The 16,118-nt window shown below is 46.6% G+C and overlaps 1 protein-coding gene across 1 annotated transcript in view; it reads left to right on the forward strand.

Moving 5' to 3' along the window:
- Positions 1–262: 262 nt before the first annotated feature.
- The window catches only part of LOC142576586 (fatty acid synthase-like), a 285,463-nt gene continuing 269,607 nt past the window's right edge, over positions 263–16,118 (forward strand). The window contains exon 1 of the mRNA XM_075686771.1: positions 263–396. Within this exon, the coding sequence (XP_075542886.1) occupies positions 264–396 (133 nt within the window). The 5' untranslated portion in view covers position 263. The remainder of the gene's footprint in view (positions 397–16,118) is intronic.

The raw sequence follows: 16,118 nt of genomic DNA on the forward strand, positions 1-16,118 counted from the left end.
CAGCTCCGTTTTGTAGAACAGGGTATTTTCTGCGGATGGTGCGTTTATCTCTTATCACGTGAGACTCTGAATTTGTGCTTTTACCGTTGATGAAACCATCAAATACCAAATCGAAGCTTAGTGTTATACTGTTAAGATTGGCAGCTTTAATTTCCACTTTTGCAGAGTACCTCCTCTAGATCCAGAAGTTTTGTAACTATGTGCTAGTGCGCAGTGGTCCTGTTCAACGAATGTCTATTCACTTTCTTGCTTTTCAGAGCACCATGAAGGAGGACGACATTGTCATCACTGGCTTCTCAGCCTATTTCCCGCAAGCTGACCATCTCGTCGAGTTTAAGGAGAAGCTGTATGCCGGTATTGATTTCGTCACAGAAGATGACGCTCGTTGGCCTCGAGGTATGATTCCTTGTTCTAAGCCCCCGTCGTTACCATTTACCGCATAATCATGTTGAATTAAGGGCTAGCGTTTTCAGGAAAAATTGTCCAGCACTAAATTTTCACCAAACTTCTCATTTCCTGACAAAGTACATTACTGTGTTTTACGTGTCAATACCACGGCACCATTACGACACCCGCGATAGTGAGGTACTCCGGAAGAATTGTGATCATTGTGGCGAATTGGGCATTTTGGTACATATTTGAAAATGCGGCAGCGCCAAAAACAGACACGGACGGAGACAGGACGACAAGGATGAGCGCTGAACTTGCTACAACATCATTGTGAATGGTTCACGAAAATATACGTGCTGTCCAGGTCCGCGATTATCATCTACGCATGCGTAAATATGCCAGCTATTTTTCTGCAAGGGTGATGGAGGCCATGCTGATACATCCCTTCCCAAATCTAGAGATCCGTTCAGATTCTGCGACTTCCCGTGTTAGACGCGTTTTACTGGCCTCGATAACGGAAGTCTGTTCTACATTGGGTGAACTGTCATTGCAAGTCAGACAACGACTTTCCAGCAAACCTTAAAAGATATTTTCCTTCTCTCGCAGTTTTTGCGTTTTTTGCGTGCTCTGTTAGCCTATCGCTAACACATCTCCCAGTTCGACCAACGTACACTTTCCGCAACTTAACGGAATTTCATTGACCACGCCTACTGTGCACTCAGAAAAAGACCACCTCTGCTCGGTGCCGCGGTCACGCGGCTGGGTTGCCGCCGGGTCGGTCAACATGCCGAGCGTTGACAGCTTGTGGTTGGAGAGAACACGACATGGACGCCCTAACGCTAGGCCACCTTTTTGAGGTTGTGCGATAGCATGTGAATGTAAAGCATCACACCTACCTTCTGCCTCCACTGTCCGCGAGCCTCCCATGATTTCGGCTTTGTACCCATCTTCTTTAGAAGGCCCTCTATGACCGAAAGGAGGAAGTGCTGAGAATACGCGGCGCCCAGCAATCTCTGGCTTGATGGCTGAACGCATCTGATGTACAGGGCGGGTAAGATTTGCCAACAGCGTTCTTTAGGCACTACTTGGGAATAGCTCGTTTAACAAACTTAGTTTGGGCGAGCTTGCAAGGCAGAAGTGGTTTATTGGTACGCGGTTCATAGCTACAGCAGACTCCAGGACATTTAAACCTGAACCGGATATCTAAAAATCTGATTTGGCCATTGACATGGAATTTGTGCGCTCGATCAAGCGGGCTCACTGCATCCTTGAACGTAGCCAACACTTTCCTACTTTCACATTAAATGGCCTGCGCTTCACAATTTAATGCAACCAAAAAATAATCCACAAAGCGCAACACTTTAAGAACATTCTTGTCTGTCAGCAAGGCATGTAGGAAACGATGGGAATGAGCAAGTCATAAGTCATTAAGGAATGGGGCATTGCAGGACCCAATGCATACGGCCTGTTTTTGCGAGTGTGGTGTCCCTTCAAACTGGATGTACGTTGACTAAATAAAATGTTAAGAGTTCTAAAAAGCCGTGAACTGAAACCTCTGTTGCATTTTGAAAGACAATAGAACCATATTTGTCGATAGAATGCTCAACGCATTAAAGAATGATGTTATGGGGTAAATAATAAAAGAGACTTAGATAGTCAATAGAGAAAGCCTGACATCTTTTGTCAGTGTAAGGCATCAATTATTCTACAACCTGGTTAGAATAGCTCACAATGACAGGGTCACCTAGAGATAAAAACTTAAGATCACGCTGCAGTAAAAGAAGAACAGTGAGCTGCCAGGTTCCTCATTCAGAGAAAATGTTCCTTATTTATACATTAGCCTCGTGCGTTTTCGCGCTGAAGAAGACCTTTGGCATATTCATGCATGCGCAAATGATAACCCCTGGCTCTGGCAACACGTATAGTTTCGTGAACCATTCACAGTCATGTTGGTGGAAGTTAAGCGCCCGTGCTTATCATCCTGGCTTCATCCGTGTCTTTCCTTTTAGCGCTGCCACCTTTTCAAGTTTTGACCATCAGGGTTGGTTTAACGTGCGCCTCAATATAGGTACTCGGGTGTTCTTGAGTGTTGAGTCCAAAGAAATGCGGCCACCGAGGCCACGATCTTGCCCACAACCTCGAGATTAGCGGCCTAACTCCATATCCACTGGACCATCGCAGCAAGTTCCTATTTGTATTTGAAACTTCATTTGCATGAGATGATACAGACATTGGAAGCTTACCACTGCAGTGGAAAAGACAAGTGTACAATCATTGCAGTCTACCGGTGCTAAAATATGGAGCATAAACATGGAGGTTAACAACGAAGCTCGAGAACAAGTTAAGAACTGCAGGAGTGTGCGGAATAGGACTAGTTGGTTCATGACGAAGGGGGTAAAAATTCGCCGACAAAAACGAAACACCCTTATGCGAAATGAAAGCGCAGCTGCAAACCTGTTTTCATTTCGCGGTAGCTGACGTGGACAATCTGTCTCGTGGGGCATAATGCGAACGGGGCGAAGTGGGGCGCGACTGCCTCGCTAATGAGGAGATCACGAAAGGAAGCACGCGATTCAGGGCGGCCACTGCGGAAAACCTCCGCTCATGCAGCGGTTTGTTTCCATAGAGACGACGCGCGCTACTATGGCGCAATCTCGTAGCCATTGTCGCCGCAAATCTTTTCGTCGCCGCTGCATTACGATTATCTTCTCACACTTTCGCCATACCCTCCTTCTCCACTTTTTTCCTCGTGCTCTCTTCACTCTCGCCATTTTTTCTCATTCCCCGCTGCGCTCCGCATTCGCTCTCATCTTTCACTGTGCCCGCTCGCTCAGTTACGAGGTAGGAGACCAATGCTTGCGCGAAGGATAGGACGAAAGCAGAGACAATGAAGACAGTGCGATTATCAGTCAATGCTGTGTACGTCGTCTCTGCTTTCATCATATCGTTCGCGCAGGGGGTACACCCTCTAACAAGATAAGCACCGCGCGAAGAGCGACGTAATGAAAAACGTTAGGCGTAATATTAGGCAAGAGGAGGAGAGCGGCGTGGATCAGAAAGCATACGCGGATAACCGTTGGTTTAGCTAACGTTAAAGGGCCCCTCACCAGGTCTGGCCATTTTGAGCTGACAAGCGCAGAACATACAATGGGCACCAACGATCGTGTTTACAAAGAATTATATTGCTACGCGCCGTGGAAAGGTGTGTAATTTTAATCCCAATGCCGTTTTCGCTTCTCCTCGCGGCCGCTGTGTTCCAAGCCGGACGGTGATGCACTCGCGTCCCTGCGCCTACGTACGCGTGTCCGCAGTGTGACGTCACTTGTGGTGACACGTGGCTTCGAAAATTATTCAAGTCAGCATCTGTTATTTGCGTAATCTGTTGCTTGAATTGACGAATGGAAGTTTAGAGAAATAATAAAACACGCAAACGGAATGTCTGCGTGTTTTATGTTTCACTTCGTACCGAAGAAAGAGAGATGTATTTCCGCTTCGTCTGCTTCTTCGCACGTAGTGAACTCGCGTGCGCTGGTACCGCAGCTATACCATTTTCTACAGCGTTCCTTCGCGTAATCATGCTCTGCGATTCGCTTGTTCTCCCTCTGTGTTCGTGTAGCACTTAACTATACCGCTAGCCATGTGTCCTTGTACACAGCGAGCAAAATCGGGCGCTGCGCGAAACCAGACAGTCACAACAGCTCGTGCGCTGAGCCGAAAAAAAAAAAGCGAGGAGAAAAAAATAAAGGCGGTGCCCGGGACGTATGCGTCACGTGATCCTCGAGGTCCGGTATGGAAGAAAGCAGGGAAGGAATTTCGCTTGCGGAGGCTAGACGGGGCGAGTGGAGAGAGTGTCTCGCTATGCAGTGGAGCTCGCCTCCTGAAACCATGGGTTCGAGGCTCTGAAATATTTGTATCTCGGCTACTAATAAGCCGATTTGAAAACTTTTTGCAGCAGATCGCTCCCTAGAGGCCGCGTAACCACTTTCAGCGTATCACCAACATTGGTTATGGATCCTGGTGAGGGGCCCTTTAAGCTAAAAAATGAAGCTGGAAGGCCGTGTAATGCGTAGCGAAGATAACCGGTCGACCATTAAAGTTACGGCATAGGTGCCAAAAGAAGGGAAGTACAGTGGAGAACGGCAGGTAATAATGTGGGGTTGTGAAACTAGAAAATTTGCAGGAGCCAGTTGGTATCGGCTACGGCAATACCATGGTAACTGTAAATGGCTGGCAGAGGACTTAGTCCTGCAGTTGACATAAAGAATAGGCTGATGATGATGATTAGGTTGATGATGATGATGGTAGAGAGTTGTTAACCGGCGTGTTTTGAAACGAAACATAAACGTATTACTTACGTAAATAGGCAGCCTTGCCCACACTGTGCATGCTCTGAAAGTATCGGATTCCCAAGGTATACATACGCTATATTCCCATACATCATTTGGTGCTTTTAGCGTATGTAATACCTACGTCCGCTAAGAAATACAGTTGTTTGAACACAGCGGCATGCAGCGCTCCCTGTTTAACGTGAATTGGCGTAATATCTACGCTCCCATTGTCGTTTATCGCCAGTAACTCTTGAAATGAGCTTCCGCTTCCTCTAAAGTCTTTGAACACTAATTATGAGCGCATAGGGCACCCAATGTTTAATTCGTACCGTGATTCCGGCTCCGCAGGCCTAAAAAGACGCAACTCCGTTGAAATGACAGGACGCTACCTAATGTACTTTCCTAACATGTTTGGCACGACGCTCCAGTTGTTGCCCTGTGTTTTAACAACATGCTTACGTTTGCGTTCCAGTACGTTAAGCTAAATGTTTTTACGGACGAGTACTGTAACATCCCACAAAGGTGCTTGCGTTTACCGTAGGTAAGACAACAAAGACTATTCTAGAAGTGTCTAGTAATTGCATATGCGGCGATAAAACATGTTCCATTACACGGCGTGAAAGAATTGAAAGGAAAGAAAAGACTGGGAGCTTAACCAATATCTCATGGCTGCCCTGTGCTGTGGGAAGGTTCAAAGCGGTAAAATAGAAAACGGCTAAATAGAACAAAAGACATTCACGAAAGTAGTGTGTCAGCCTATATATGCGTCAGCACTGCTCTGTAGAATGTGATGAAAGTTTTACGCAGTGATACAAAATGATGCTTTGTGTCATACAAAGGAACTCAGCGTGGCACAGTACAACGTGACATAGTCACAATGTGTCTAAAAAACCCGTTATCGTAAAAAATATTTTAATTCGAGACCAGTGTCGGAAAATGTAGATTTGTGAGAGTTCACGGCATGTCGGCTTACGTAGCAGGAATTCCTAGGTCGTTCGACTAGTTAAAGAATACAACAAAATCATTTAGCCTTCTGTTGCGTTTCTTTCCGTCTCCTAAATACCAGATTGACTGGCCGGCCTAAAATACGTTGCCGCGTTACCAAATTAAATACTTGTTACAGATATCTGGGCTACAATTAGCGAAGCGCGATGCCTTGGGAGAGCAGATGTATCCAGAAATTACCCAGCATAAAAGTAATTGTAATGTCATTCTTGAAACGCAGGCTAGCGGGCTAGATATGGCTCATGCTCTAAGGCTCACGTGTCTGCCAGCCCTTATTTCATTAACTTACAGAGTCGAAAAGTAAAGCTCTGCTACTAAATTACAGGAGTGATTTTTCTTCTTGTTTTGTTTCCTCCTTCTATATTAGTTGGGAGATCGCGTATGCGAAAGGGCTCGTAAAAAGAGGTGCTTACGCGACTCTGCTTCAAACGAACAGCGCTCTTTACGTTCACATTCAGACATCTGCGCTCTTGTCGGTCGTCGGCAGGGAGCCAGGCGTATTGACGCAAGGGAAACGCTCTCTACAATTCAGAAATTTTTGCCGAAGCTTTCACAGCAGCCGCCAACAAAAGAAAAAAATGAAACCAAAGGCCCCTTGTTGCGCACACGTGGTCACTTCTGATGGGCATGAGCATTGACTGTACACCTGTCTCTTGTCAAAAAAGTTGCACCTTATAAAGAGGGCTACAGGTCAGCTCGGAATATAGGTCGAGCCCTGACCTTGACTTGGCCAGACGAAGACTCACAATGTGCTATAGAGACTGCAATATGAGACCAGTAGCGACTTTAGTCGACATTTCTTTCGGGTAAAAGGATTAACCTATATTGCAGTTTAGGCAGTAATATATTTTCCGCAGTAAGATCAGTTGAAGAGCAAAGGTCCTTTTCGCGTTTTTATTTCTATAACGTAATAGAATGCCAGCAAACGGAAGTTAAGTCACAAAGGACTGCAAAGGTCTAATTGGTAAAGGAAGAGCGAAGGTGGTGGACTAACTACTGACTTTATTTCGTAAGAACGACGCCTCAGAAGACCACATGGGCATGCATAACACAACTGAAAATAACTTCAGATTTACTATACTTACTTAAACGACAAATATGCTAACGTCAAGCAATATATGGCAATGTGTCATCACGGTCACAGACGGTGATTTTCAATGTTTTGCTTCACATTATAAAAGAGCTTGCGTGCAGTTTTGCACTGGAGCTATTAATGTGTATATTACTGAAATATGATGAGGATAAATCCTGTACTTTAATATTAAAAGGTAAAATAAAACTGAATATCCTAGTTTTTAGGGAGCGTGCAATCATAAGCTAGTGTAGAATTCCAATGGCGGAGTCGGAGCAAGTTTTTCTGCTCGTTTCGGAGCAAGTTTGTTACAATGACCGAGTCAGGGCGGGAGTAAGGTGTTCCAATGAGAGAGTTGGAGTGGATTCAGAGCGGGGGTCACTCCGTGGAGCAGAAAAAGATGCTCCGCCAAAATCGGCGGAGTGAACCGGAACTCTGCGTGTCGTATTTCCTTTACCACGTTTGTCTGCTGGGAGGCGCCACCGGTCCCGACTCGCGAAGAAGCAAAAGGTGCTGCACGCTTGGCGAAATATCCATTCCACACTTTTAAAAAAAAAGAACAGGTGAACGGCGCTGAAGAGACAAGTGACCGGTGGGGTGGTGCTGAGATCACACAGCGTAAGGAAATGACAACACGCAAGGTATCCTGGGTAACTCGGCGATAGAAGCTCCGCTTCCGCCTTGCTCCGGCGGTGCAGGTTGTGTTCCACTCACGGATTTGGAGGCGTTGCTATACGCCAGAGTCGAGTGCTCGTTCGGGAAGTTTGTCGGCTGCTCAGACTCCGCCATTGGAATTCAACATAACTCATGAGTTTTGCAAATCGTTGATAAGCGTTATATATCTCGTTGGGACGAAGAAGTGCGGAACGGTAGACCTTGTTCTGTGGTTCTTCAAAGTTGTGCGACTTCTGCATATCAGAAGCTCCCCGAAGACGTCGTCCTCCGGAAAGGAGGACGGAGCACCTCCGCACCCTCTTGGCAAGGCGAGTCCCGCGGCGGTAGCCCTGTCCGTGGGAAACCGCGACATCACCGACTATAGGCTTCCCGATTCATCTGACAGCCCAACATCGGCAGAGATGGAATCGGACAGTGATTACACGCTAGTCCAATCGCGCCACTTGAAGCGCAAGCTTCGCCGGACGTCATAAGGCAGTGATTCTACTCATAGAAGCAGATGTGACAAACGGGTCTTCTCCGTGGGCTACACCCCAACTACGGAAGGTACGAATATGAATTCGCTGAGCAGACAATCGCTGACCAAATACTTCGATCGGATAGCTTCAGGACATGTGAGAGAGATCCGCCTTAATGCTCGGAAGAACATTCTGACGGTGGACGTGAATTCTCAGGCAGTATTGGAGGCCTTGAAAGGCATTCAAGCGGTTGGCAACATCCCAGTTCGCTCATTCCTAGCGTACGGCAAAGATACCTGCACTGGTGTGATATCAGATGTGGACATTGACATAAAGGATGAAGACCTGCGATCTCTTTTATCGTCGACAGTGCGAATCCTCGACATCCACCGATTCGGCCGCTCCCGGTGCATCAAGTTGGTGTTCAAGTCAGACTCTTTGCCAGCATCGGTCAAAGTAGGTAATGTGAGGCACTCAGTGCGTCCATATGTACCACGACCGTTACAGTGTCACAGGTGTTTCAAACTGGGCCACGTGAGTGCTGCGTGTAAGAATCCTACGTCGTGCCGAAGATGTGGTGGTACTCATCAGGTAGACTCCTGTGAGACTGACGCCATGATATGTGCAAATTGCTCCGGAGCCCATGAAGCGACATCCAAGGACTGCCCCAAAATGGGAGAGGAGAGGCAAATTCTGAGAAAAATGGTGAGAGAGAACTCCACGCACAAGGAGGCTGCCGATTCCGTCTGCAAGAAAAGGCGCCGGTTGCGGCAAAGGCGTCGCCGCTCCCAGAGCAAGCCCCAGGGGAAAGAGGCACTTCCTTTGAGTACATGGATGCAAAACGTGCCACAGAGAGAGCAAGGCTGGCACACACAAGATGCGCCTCCCCCAGTACCTCCGCGCCCGTCAAGGAATGAGGCGTCATCCAAGGTGCGTCCAAGCTCTTCGGCTATTGAGTGGCTTTCGCTACCACTAAGAGCTTCCGGAGGAGATACTCCTTCAGCGCTCCCCAAGTGCCGGGAGGGTAATGAAAGGCTTGGAAATGAAAAGGTGATAGACATGCTTAAACAGCTAGTAAACACTAACCTTATATTACTCTCCGGATTGGCAACGCCAACTGCACTATCGGTCGTGAAGGCGTTAGATGCTATGGAGCCGCTATTAGCGGCTCTAAAGTAAAGGCGTTAATCATGGCTCTCACTATAAAACACTCGACATTGGAACAGAAGATGCATCATTCTGTAAGAAAGCGATGGAATGCTCGAGGTCTATGCGGCCGCATGTCTGACTTTAGGCAACGAGTCTTCAAATACCGCTTCCCAGTGATCGTGATATGCGAGCCAAATCTCACGTCGGAATTTCGCCTTTCCGGATACGTTAAGCTCTGGTCACGTGAAGATGGACACAAGAGCAAAGGGTTAATGTGTATACGCAGTGACATGACGTCTGTGCGGAACACGATCCCTCCACATGACAGCACCGAATATGTGTGTGTGACACTAAAACATAAACTACATGTGTTTTCGATCATCGGCGCCTACATACCTCCTAGACAAAGACTTGAACTCTCTTATCTATCCACAGTGTTACAAAGTTCGCCAGGCCCTCATGTTGCTATTGGAGACTTCAATGCTCATCATCCTTACTGGGGAAGTGCCGCAATGAACTGACGGGGTAGGAACTTGATGGACTTCATATACACTGAAGGTCTGGCTGTCATCAACGATAGATCTCCAATTTACATCCGCGGCACTACCTACGGAAGTTGCTTAGACCTCACTATTCCAAAAACAAGAAAGGGGCTGACAGATGGAGTAGCACACTGTGGTATAAAGTTTGTAAACAGGGATAAGGTGCCTCAGAAAGGCTGGCCAACGTTTCGATAGGAGGACCTATCTTCGTCAAAGGCGGCCTCGTCATCCTCGACGTGTTACTTTTAAAGAGTTAGTGCAGTGACGTCACGTGCAGGTGTTGTCGCTGGCGGCTGGTTTTAAAGAGAGAGATTACCAGAGGAAACAAGCGCTGTCGTCCGACGTCTGTGAGCTTCATTCCCAAGACGAGGGGACAAGAGCGTGAGAGTGGGCACGCAGGGAGAAAAGAAAAGATACAGAAGCAGAAAAAAAGAAAAACGGGGGTGAGGGAAGCCAGGGCGGTTCCAAGACAGACAAAAAAAGGGGGAGGGAAGTGAAAGAAAAAGAAAGAGAAAAATGAAATTTCTTTAACAAATACGGGGGCTTGGGAGCGTGTTGGGGATGCGAAAGGTTGAGAGGTATTCAGGGGGAGTCGTTGGCGGCATGTTTTTGAGGCATTAGAACGGCCGGTCAAGCTGTCAGTGCGCGAGTAACACAAAAGACAAAAAAAAGAAAAACAGACACACAAAGAAAGACCATGAGTAGAAAGTGACTTGAGTAGCATAGCAGCAATACGTCGAGTAATTTTGAAATAGTTAGGATGGCGACGAGGAGTCTGCGGTGCAATGTATTGGGTGACTGAAAGGCAGCGGCATGGTCTTTTAAGGGGCACTGCCCCAGTCGCTCATCGTAGGTGTCGTTACGGCGGCATCCAGAAATGGCGGTACTCTGGGTTGAGGCGCCGAAAAAGGCATATTGACTTCGGAATGTGTTGATGAGGGGGTTTCAAAAAAAATGGATCGAAAAGAAAAAGGGGGGAAGGGAAGGGAGAGGGGGAAGGGGGACCGAAAGCGGAATAACAAACAGCAGGGTGACGCGCGCAGAAGCGGGTGGGGGCAAGTGTGCATGGAAGAAGGGGGTTGTACAGTTGGTATAGACGTAAAAACCTGAAAGAGTACATTAAATTGAGTAGCAGGCAGGAAAAAATTCTTTTTCGAAATGGAAGAGTAGGTGAGGTTAAGAATTAAAGTTAGCTGGTGGCCTAATGTGTTTTGTGCCTTGGTTGATGATATGAGAGTTTCAGATTTAAGTTACCGCTTTTAAAGATTCTAAGTTGCCGCGAGCCAAATTAATTCCTCTCGGGTGTAGGCAATTAAACTTGTGTATGAGGTATGATTCCGTTTACTTCCTTTCGCGAGGGGAACACGAAATTTGTTTGTATTATATAGAGCCTTGCTTTGTCAAATATATGACCATGTTCATTAAAGTGGCTGGCTACTGCTTTGGGTAAATTGTGTTTTGTGTCCGCGCGGCGAACATTGAGTCTTGTATTAATTTGTTGCCCAGCCTCACCTATGTATTGCTTGCTACACGCGGCGCACTCTAGACAGCAGACTACGTTGCTTGATGTGCAGGTGAAAGCCGAAGTTACCTTGTGTGTGTAATTCGACGCTGTACTTTTTACTGTAGTAGTAGATTGAATTTGTTTGCATGTAGAGCACCTGGGGCGGCCACAGGGATTGGTTCCCAACTTCCTGTTTTTCTGTAGTACTGCGTGCACAACAACATCTTTAAAATTAGTGTTGCGTCTGTAGGCTACTCTGGGAGGGTCGGAAAAATCTTCTTAAGTTTCTGGTTGCTGGTGAGAATTGGGTAGTATTTACTTAGGATGTTATTCACGTTTGGGAGTGCGTTTGAGCATTTAGTAGTAAGAAGAGGTGTTGTTGTCCCTGGGATCCTCGGGCGGGGCTTGAGGACCTCGGCTCGATCGAGTTTGGTTGCAGCGATGTAGGCTGTTTGAAGGTCACTCTTTGGGTGGTTCCTGTTTGATAGCGTTTCTTTAAGGTGATCGAGTCTATCTATGTAGTCTTGGTTTTCAACGCAAATGCGACGTAGTCGTGTGGCTTGGCCTTTAAAGATGCCTTGTTTTCAATGTCTGGGATGGTGGCTGGTATATTCTAGGTACTGTTGTTTGTCGAAAGGTTTCCTATACAGCGTTGCCTTCAGCTCACCATTGTCAACGCATATTGTTGTGTCCAGAAAGTTTATGCGCTCAGTTGTGGATTTTGATGTGAACTTTATTGTTGGGTGAACCGAATTTAGAAAGGCTACATATTTATCTAGACTGTCTTGACCATGTCCCCAGATTATGAGTATGTCGTCTATGTATCGGAGGTATGTGTGGGGCTTGGTAGTGTCCTACACAGTGACAATTACCACAACAGGCTGAAATCACTTTTGGCTGATGAATTGATAACACCGTCAGAATACAAATTTCTTAAACAAAGCAAAGAAACTGCCGAGCGTTTTTACCTCCTTCCGAAAATTCATAAAATTCCATCCGCTGAACTATACACTGCTATTATCCCAGGCCGTCCGATAGTATCAAACAACAACACCCCGACAGAGAGCATCTCCACATTCCTTACCCACTACCTTGGTGACTTGCCAAAAGCACTTTCGTCATTTGTACAAGATACGCCCCACCTGCTGAGAATTATAGAGGACATTAATTCTAAGGGCACACTACCCCACAACACAATTCTCGCAACAGTAGACGTCACGATGCTGTGCACCAACATTCCAATCCCTGATGGTTTATCTTCGATAAAACAAACGCTGTCTAAACACAATGCACAACACTTTACTGAAGTCTACTTGTCTCTCCTTGAATTAGTTCTAACACATAACTACTTCGAACTTGAAGAGAGTTACTACCTACAGATACATGGTACAAGCATGGGTATGCCTTTTGCACCAACCTACGCGAACATATTTATGGGAATTCTAGAAACAGATTTCCTATCGCGCTGCACTACCAAGCCCCACACATACCTACGATACATAGACGACATACTCATAATCTGGGGACATGGTCAAGACAGTCTAGATAAATATGTAGCCTTTCTAAATTCTGTTCACCCAACAATAAAGTTCACATCAGAATCCTCAACTGAGCGCATAAACTTTCTGGACACAACAATATACATTGACAATGGTGAGCTGAAGGCAACGCTGTATAGGAAACCTTTCGACAAACAACAGTACCTAGAATATACCAGCCACCATCCCAGACATTGCAAACAAGGCATCTTTAAAGGACAAGCCACACGACTACGTCGCATTTGCGTTGAAAACCAAGACTACATAGATAGACTCGATCACCTTAAAGAAGCGCTACCAAACAGGAACCACCCAAAGAGTGACCTTCAAACAGCCTACATCGCTGCAACCAAACTCGATCGAGCCGAGGTCCTCAAGCCCCGCCCGAGGATCCCAGGAACAACAACACCTCTTCTTACTACTAAATGCTCAAACGCACTCCCAAACGTGAATAACATCCTAAGTAAATACTACCCAATTCTCACCAGCAACCAGAAACTTAAGAAGATTTTTCCCGACCCTCCCAGAGTAGCCTACAGACGCAACACTAATTTTAAAGATGTTCTTGTGCACGCAATACTACAGAAAAACAGGAAGTTGGGAACCAATCCCTGTGGCCGCCCCAGGTGCTCTACATGCAAACAAATTCAATCTACTACTACAGTAAAAAGTACAGCGTCGAATTACACACACAAGGTAACTTCGGCTTTCACCTGCACATCAAGCAACGTAGTCTGCTGTCTAGAGTGCGCCGCGTGTAGCAAGCAATACATAGGTGAGGCTGGGCAACAAATTAATACAAGACTCAATGTTCGCCGCGTGGACACAAAACACAATTTACCCAAAGCAGTAGCCAGCCACTTTAATGAACATGGTCATATATTTGACAAAGCAAGGCTCTATATACTACAAACAAATTTCCGTTCCCCTCGCGAAAGGAAGTAAACGGAATCATACCTCATACACAAGTTTAATTGCCTATACCCGACAGGAATTAATTTGGCACGCGGCAACTTAGAATCTTTAAATGCGGAAACCTAAATCTCAAACTCTCATATCATCAACCAAGGCACAAAACACATTAGGCCACCAGCTAACTTTAAATTTTAACCTCACCTACTCTTCCATTTCGAAAAAAAATTTTTTCCTACCTACTACTCAATTTAATGTACTCTTTCAGGTTTTTACGTCTATACCAACTGTACAACCCCCTTCTTCCATGCACACTTGCCCCCACCCGCTTCTGCGCGCGTCACCCTGCTGTTTGTTATTCCGCTTTCGGTCCCCCCTCCCCCGCTCCCTCCCTTCGCCCCTTTTTTTCAATCTATTTTTTTAAACCCCCTCATCAACACATTCCGAAGACAATATGCCTTTTTCGGCGCCTCAACCCAGAGTATCGCCATTTCTGGATGCCGCCGTAACGACACCTACGATGAGCGACTGGGGCAGTGCCCCTTAAAAGACCATGCCGCTGCCTTTCAGTCACCCCATACATTCACCGCAGACTCCTCGTCGCCATCTTAACTATTTCAAGATTACTCGACGTATTGCTGCTATGCTACTAAAGTCACTTTCAACTCATGGTCTTTTTTTGTGTGTGTCTGTTTTTCTTTTTTTTTTGTCTTTTGTGTTACTCGCGCACTGACAGCTTGACCGGCCGTTCTAATGCCTAAAAAATATGCCGCCAACGACTCCCCCTGAATACCTCCTAACCTTTCGCGTCCCCAACACGCTCCCAAGCCCCCGTATTTCTCAAAAAAATTTCATTTTTCTCTTTCGTTTTGTTTCACTCCCCCCCCCCTTTTTTTTATCTGTCTTGGTGCCACCCTGGCTTCCCCCACCTCCGTATTTCTTTTTTTTCTGTTTCTATTTCTTTTCTTTTCTCCCCGCGTGCCCACTCTCACGCTCTTGTCCCCTCGTCTTGGGAATGAAGCTCACAGACGTCGGACGACAGCGCTTGTTTCCTCTGGTAATCTCTCTCTTTAAAACCAGCCGCCAGCGACAACACCCGCACGTGACGTCGCTGCACTAACCCTTTAAAACTAACACGCCGAGGATGACGAGGCCGCCTTTGACGAAGATAGGTCCTCCTATCGAAACGTTGGCCAGCGTTTCTGAGGCACCTTATCCCTGTTTACAAACTTTATCCCACAGTAGACCTCACTAGTGTATCTCAGAGCCTCTTAGTCAACTGGTGCTTGGACATAGAAACGCATGGGAGCGATCATATACCAACATATGTGCAGATGAAGTGGTTTGTGCAATCAAGTGCATCTGCTCTACGCTGCACTGATTGGTCCACGTTCTCTACATCTGTCAAAGAGTACTGCGGAGACATCACTTCACCATCTGATATAGAAGACATTTTTGTGTCATCAGTGCAGAAGACAACTAAGTTTATCAGTGCACCTACATCCAGAACGGCGATCCGTCGTACAGCGGAAAGGAAGGTTAGGCGAACTCAATCGTCATTAGACCTTGTCTTATGTCGACGAGCTCAGTGAAAAATACGGCGTCACCTTCAAAAAATGGGAAAACAACGGTGGAGGACCTTCTGTTCGTCTCCGGATCCTCGAAAGCCACTTTCTAGCATCTGGCAGATAGTACGAAGTCTTCGTGCCCCTCTTCAGCAAAAACATCCTTTCCGTGCTCTAGCACTTCACCAATCTCTGACGGAAGTGCAGGTTGCCGAAGACTTCTGTAAGAGCGTCACCCGTACCGATGTTTCAGCATGTGCAACTGTGGATCAACCCATGCTACCTCCTAAAGATAATCGTCTTGACCTTCCTTTCACGATGCCGGAATTGGAAGCTGCACTTGCTGCGTCGAGACAATCTTCTGCCCCTGGACCTGACGGCATTTCATATACTGCTCTGTGCCACCTTGGGATGGAAGGTCGGAAAGTCCTGCTGTCATACTATAACGCCACGTGGTCATCCAGCACAGTCCCGAAGCAGTGGAAAACCAGCCGTTTGGTGGCCCTCCTAAAGCCAGGGAAATCGCCCTACGAAATGTCATCTTACCAGCCAGTAGCTTTAGCTAGCTGTGTCGTTAACGTGATGGAACGGATGGTGCTCATTAGATTAGAATGGTTCATGGAAAAGAATGAGCTTTATCCTGAAATGATGACCGGATTTAGACGTGGCCGGTGTGCAATAGATGGGGTCATTGATCTCGTGTCCACGATCGAACACGAAAAAAAGCGACACCGACTTGTAGGAGCAGTTTTCTTAGACATAAAAGGAGCTTATGACAATGTACTGCACAAAGCCATTCTTGATGCCCTCAGTAATTTAGGCATCGGCGGCCGTCTCTACATGTGGATTGAAAATTACCTAAATGGTGGTACAGTCTTCATGTCCACGAATGATGGCGAAACGACAAGACACGCTGTGGTCCGTGGAGTGCCTCAAGGAGGAGTTCTCAGCCCGACTCTTTTCAATGTTGCCCTTATTGG

This window comes from Dermacentor variabilis, chromosome 3, assembly GCF_050947875.1.
Source record: "Dermacentor variabilis isolate Ectoservices chromosome 3, ASM5094787v1, whole genome shotgun sequence".
NCBI classification, from domain to species: Eukaryota; Metazoa; Arthropoda; class Arachnida; order Ixodida; family Ixodidae; genus Dermacentor; species Dermacentor variabilis.